The 4,752-nt window shown below is 37.9% G+C and overlaps 1 protein-coding gene and 1 non-coding gene across 2 annotated transcripts; one reads left to right on the top strand and one right to left on the bottom strand.

Annotated features, from left to right (window-relative positions):
* The first annotated feature begins 2,492 nt into the window (after nucleotides 1-2,492).
* On the top strand, nucleotides 2,493-4,400 carry LOC145127658 (uncharacterized). Its single transcript, XM_079062811.1, has 3 exons — nucleotides 2,493-2,886; nucleotides 3,007-3,332; nucleotides 3,510-4,400. The coding sequence occupies exons 1-3, from the start codon at nucleotides 2,493-2,495 to the stop codon at nucleotides 4,398-4,400; spliced, it is 1,611 nt and encodes a 536-aa protein (XP_078918937.1).
* On the bottom strand, nucleotides 2,865-2,971 carry LOC145128121 (small nucleolar RNA R71). Its single transcript, XR_013716722.1, has one exon. It is a non-coding gene; the product is annotated as a small nucleolar RNA R71 (small nucleolar RNA).
* Nucleotides 4,401-4,752: the final 352 nt, after the last annotated feature.

Below are 4,752 nucleotides of genomic sequence, written 5' to 3' on the forward strand. Positions count from 1 at the left end.
AATCTTTAAGTGTAAGAATACCAAATTCTTGCCACTATTAGAATGTGTTAGTTCTAAACTATTATGCAAAGATTCCTTTTGTAATTTCTAGGTACCAAAAGTCACAGAGACTTGACCAACGGTATTACAAAGCATTCCTTTAGAGATTGTTACAAGACAATTCCATGCAGATGAAGTCTTTAGAATCCTGTCTATTCATAATAATGTCAATATGGTCCATCCATTACTATACTTCCAACTATCCATAAGCAACCAATCTTTAGCGAACTTTGGATTGTTCTTAGCAGTTGTTTAATAACTTTAGTCATATCTAATTCTAGTCCTTTTTCACTCTTAATGCCCTAGGCATTTGGAAAATTAGAACACATGAATATTATAGCATATGCAATCGATCCTATACTTGAAGCATATGGGATACGATTCATAATGTCTTACATTGTTAGATGCCATTTTATGCATCTTATATGGTAGTTTTTATTATCATTTTAGCATTATATTTTGTACATTTGCATATCATTTATTTAAATAATGTTCAGCTTTTGTATTTCGTTAGAATTCCCTTACTGCTCATATTTTATTGTCAATTTCAGATAGTACGAGTGGAGCAGCGCTTTGGGAGCAACTGGATGCATGTTTGGAGCTTAAAATGGAGCTTGCAACTTATGGAGTATGTTGAGGAATTCTTGAAAGATGCTTTGGTCAAGAAACATTCGATCGAATTGATCACACGAAGACAAAATTTGCAATCTAAAGTTAAAGGATGTTGCTGGCAGCTTTGACCCCTTGTCAGTATTTTGACCATATCTCATGAACCGTAACTCCGATTGATGAGATTCAAAATGATCTGAAAAGTAGACGAAATTCTGGACGTCTTAGGCACAACATGAAATTGCATGTTGCCTTTATTCGATCGCATGGAGCCTTTATGTGATCGCAGGTTAGGTCGCAGCATGGATTCGAGGTTTTCTAGTGCCAAATATTCATTCGGAAGTGAAAAATGAAAACCTGCGATCGCAGGTTGGCCAAAAAGTGCCAAAATAGCATCCTACTTCATTAAAAAGGCACGAGACGCAATTTCTTCAAAACCTGCGATCGCAGGTTGTGCCCATGCGATCGCATGGACGTCGCTCTTGCTGCTCGACGTCTAAATAGACCCTGATAGCATTCCAGTAACCTAAGTTGGCGATTCCAGAGGTACCAGACGACGAAAATACGATTTTGGAGGTGTTTTTTCTCCGATTTCAACGATTTCTGAAGATCTGAAGACTGTGGATCATCTCCTTCAAGTAGATAGTAAGATTAGTTGTTTGATGTCTCTTTTCATTTGTTTTTATCAGATTTTGGCCATGTCTGGCTAAACCCTAGTTTTCAGTTCTACAAAGACGAGTACTTTTCATGTGATTGATCATTAGATCTGGTTTTTGTTTTGTGTTTCTATCTACATTCTTCAGTTTTGTTCTTAATGAATGTTTGGTTTTGATTCTTGTTAGTCTGATCACCTAATTAGGGTTTAATCATTCATGTTAATCAGTCAATAGAATCTGTAATTGTTGTAATTAACTGGTAAAAAGTAACAAGTAATAAATCAGTTCCGTGTTTGGGATTTGACTTTATTATAAACTGAAAAATCATATCTTTACACTTCCGAGCCTGTCAGAAGTATTAGATATTGCTGGGAATTTTACATAGATTATAATGCAACTTTTCTGATCTTAATTAAGAGCTTGTTTGATTAGACAGTAAAAAGTTAGGGTTAATTGAAGAGCTTGTTTTGATTAACTAATTTAGGTAAAAGAGAAATTACTAGAGCTTGTTAGTTTTTCTCAATACCAGATTAGATAGAACGCATCTCAAATAATCAGATATGGGTTAGTTGCATGATTAGGAAAGTCGCAGCAGAACTGAAACTGTTTTTATTATTGATTTTCCTTTAATTTTAATATCACTACATTTTTAGTTTTTAGTTTTAATTAAAACCCCCTTTTTTATTTTGTTTCTTGACTAGATGTGCCTGATGCAAAAAGGCATTGACTTTTAGGCTGTGTCCTTGAGGATTCGATCCTGCTTCCCTGTGTTGTATTCTTTTAGTGCAACCAGCAGTGATAAATTTATTTGCTTAATACGTGCGCGACAGCGTGTTAACAAATTGGCACCGTTGTCGGGGACACGGTGCTTTCTATTAGTTTTATGCCAAGAATTTTTCGTTCAGGTACACCTTTAGTTTTTGATCCAGAAATCGAGTGAACTGCAAGGAGACTGAAAAAAGAGGCAGCAAGAAAGAAACATCAGCTGGTCTCTTTGGTTCATCATCTTCCATACCCCCAGAAACCTCCACACCACAAGGCACTCCCTTGTGGAACGAACCAGATCTGATTTTTCCAAAAGTACCCCCATCTTCTCCTCAAAACAGCCCTTATAAAACTTATTCCCCACCTTCCTCCATTAAATCTGAAACCACAAACTCTTCAGAAACCGAATCTGAAGACTTAACTATGAGTGGAGACGAAGCAGAAAAGACCCTTAGAGAGTGGGCCACTCAACAGGTCAACCTGCAGCCCCTTTGCATTACATTTCCAGAAGCCCAGAACTTCGAACTCAAATCTGGGCTGATTCATCTTCTTCCCACATTCCACGGATTGGAAAACGAAGACCCATATAAATTTCTCAAGGAATTTCATGTGGTTTGTTCAGGAATGAAGCCTCATGTTGTCACAGAAGACCAGATAAAGTTAAGGGCATTCCCCTTTTCCCTTCAAGATTCTGCAAGGGAATGGTTATATGAACTCCCATCTGGTTCCATCACCACTTGGACAGAGCTCGCGAAGCTGTTCTTAGACAAATATTTTCTAGAAACGCGAGTCTCCAGTCTCAGAAGAGAAATCCTTGGTATCAAACAAGGAAAAAGATAAGCTTTACATACCTTCTGGGAGAGATTCAAGAAGTTGTTGGTCCGTTGCCCCCAACATGGAATTAGTGATTACCATCTCTATAACTGTTTCTGTGAAGGTCTGACACCCATGAAAATACGTCATATAAATGCTTCCAGTGGTGGTTCTTTGGGTGATATGACACCAACTGAAATTAGAGAGCTGATCGAAAAGCTGGCAATCGAGTCTAAACACTTTGGAAATGAAGACGAGTGGTATCCAGATCAACCAAGAGGTGTCAAGGAAGTCAACAATGTTCATCTGGAAGCTCAAATATCTGAATTGACGAAAGCTGTTCTGCTCCTGACCAAAGAAAAAGCAGCTGCAAAGAAACAACGTGGGATTTGCTTGAAGACTGATCACCCTACTGACATGTGCCCAATATTGCAAGAGGATAGAGTTGCAGTAAAAGTTGTCGGGGGCTACCACCAGAATTTTTAGAATAATTATCAGAAGAAACAACAATTTCAGCCTCCACCCGGATTTCAGCAGCAACGGAATTTTCAGCAACCGGGTTTTCAGCAGACAAATTTTCATCAAAATTCTCACTTTCAACCCAACTTTCAGAACTCGAATTTCTAGAATCAAAACTTGCAACATCAACCTAGTAGCTCCAGTGTGGCCTTAGAAGATATAGTAAAGAGTCTTGCCACGAGCACCCAAGCATTCCAGACCGAAACTAGAGCTAGTATCAAGAATCTGGAGCAACAGGTGTCTCAACTTGCCACATATGTGGGTCGTCTGGAGTCTCAAGGAAAATTACCAGGGCACACAGAAAACAATCCGAATCACAACGTGAGTGCCATTTCCTTGAGAAGCGGGAAAACATACGAAGGCCCAAGTGCATCTGAACCAGAAAACGAATCTAAGGAAGAATTTAAAGAAGTTCTGGTGGAAGAAGGAGATGTGGAAGAGAAAGAAAAAAGAGTTGAAGCTGAAGAATACGAAAAGGTGTTGGTTGAAGAAGAATCTAAAAATCTGGCAGAAAAAAAAACTCCAACACTACCCAAGCCAATTCTGAAGGAGTACAAGACACTACCGCCCTTTCCATCGCGACTGAGAAGCACGAAACGCAAGCGTGAGGAAGAGGATATGATGGAAATTTTCCGCAAGGTTGAGGTAAATATCCCACTTTTAGATATTATCCAACATATCCCTCACTATGCTAAGTTTCTTAAAAATTTATGTGTTTCTAAGAAAAAAATGAAATTTAATGAAATTGTGAAAGCTAGCAAAAATATATCCTCTATTTTACAAAAAGGTTTGCCTCCAAAGTGCAAGGATCCGGGGATTTTCTCAGTTCCTTGTAAATTGGGGAGCCTTGATTTTCCAAAAGCCATGCTTGATCTAGGAGCTTCAGTCAATGTCCTTCCCTATTCTGTTTTTGAAAAATTAAAAATGGGAAATTTACAAAAGACCGACACAATTATCCAATTGGCTGACCACTCGACAGTACACCCAAAAGGTGTATAGGAGGATGTTCTTGTCCAAGTGGATAATTTGATTTTCCCGCTGATTTTTACATGTTGGACATGGGAAACTTGGACACTTCAGATGTAAACTCAATTATTTTGGGAAGACCTTTTTTGAAAACTGCTAAAACCAAGATTGATGTTTTTGCTGGTACTCTTTCTATGGAGTTTTATGGTGATATTGTGCACTTTAAAATAAATGATTCTGAAACTCCAATTGATAAATTTTATATTAATTATCTGGGTATCAGTAGTCCTTTTTCTGAGGACTGCTGTGATTTTTCTAATGGTTTTGTGCAAGATTTATTTTTAGACATGAAACTAGATAATTATACATTAAAGGAGCTGAGCAT

Source organism: Lactuca virosa, chromosome 7 (assembly GCF_052849685.1).
Source record: "Lactuca virosa cultivar CGN04683 chromosome 7, Lactuca_virosa_CGN04683_v6, whole genome shotgun sequence".
In the NCBI taxonomy this organism is placed as follows: Eukaryota; Viridiplantae; Streptophyta; class Magnoliopsida; order Asterales; family Asteraceae; genus Lactuca; species Lactuca virosa.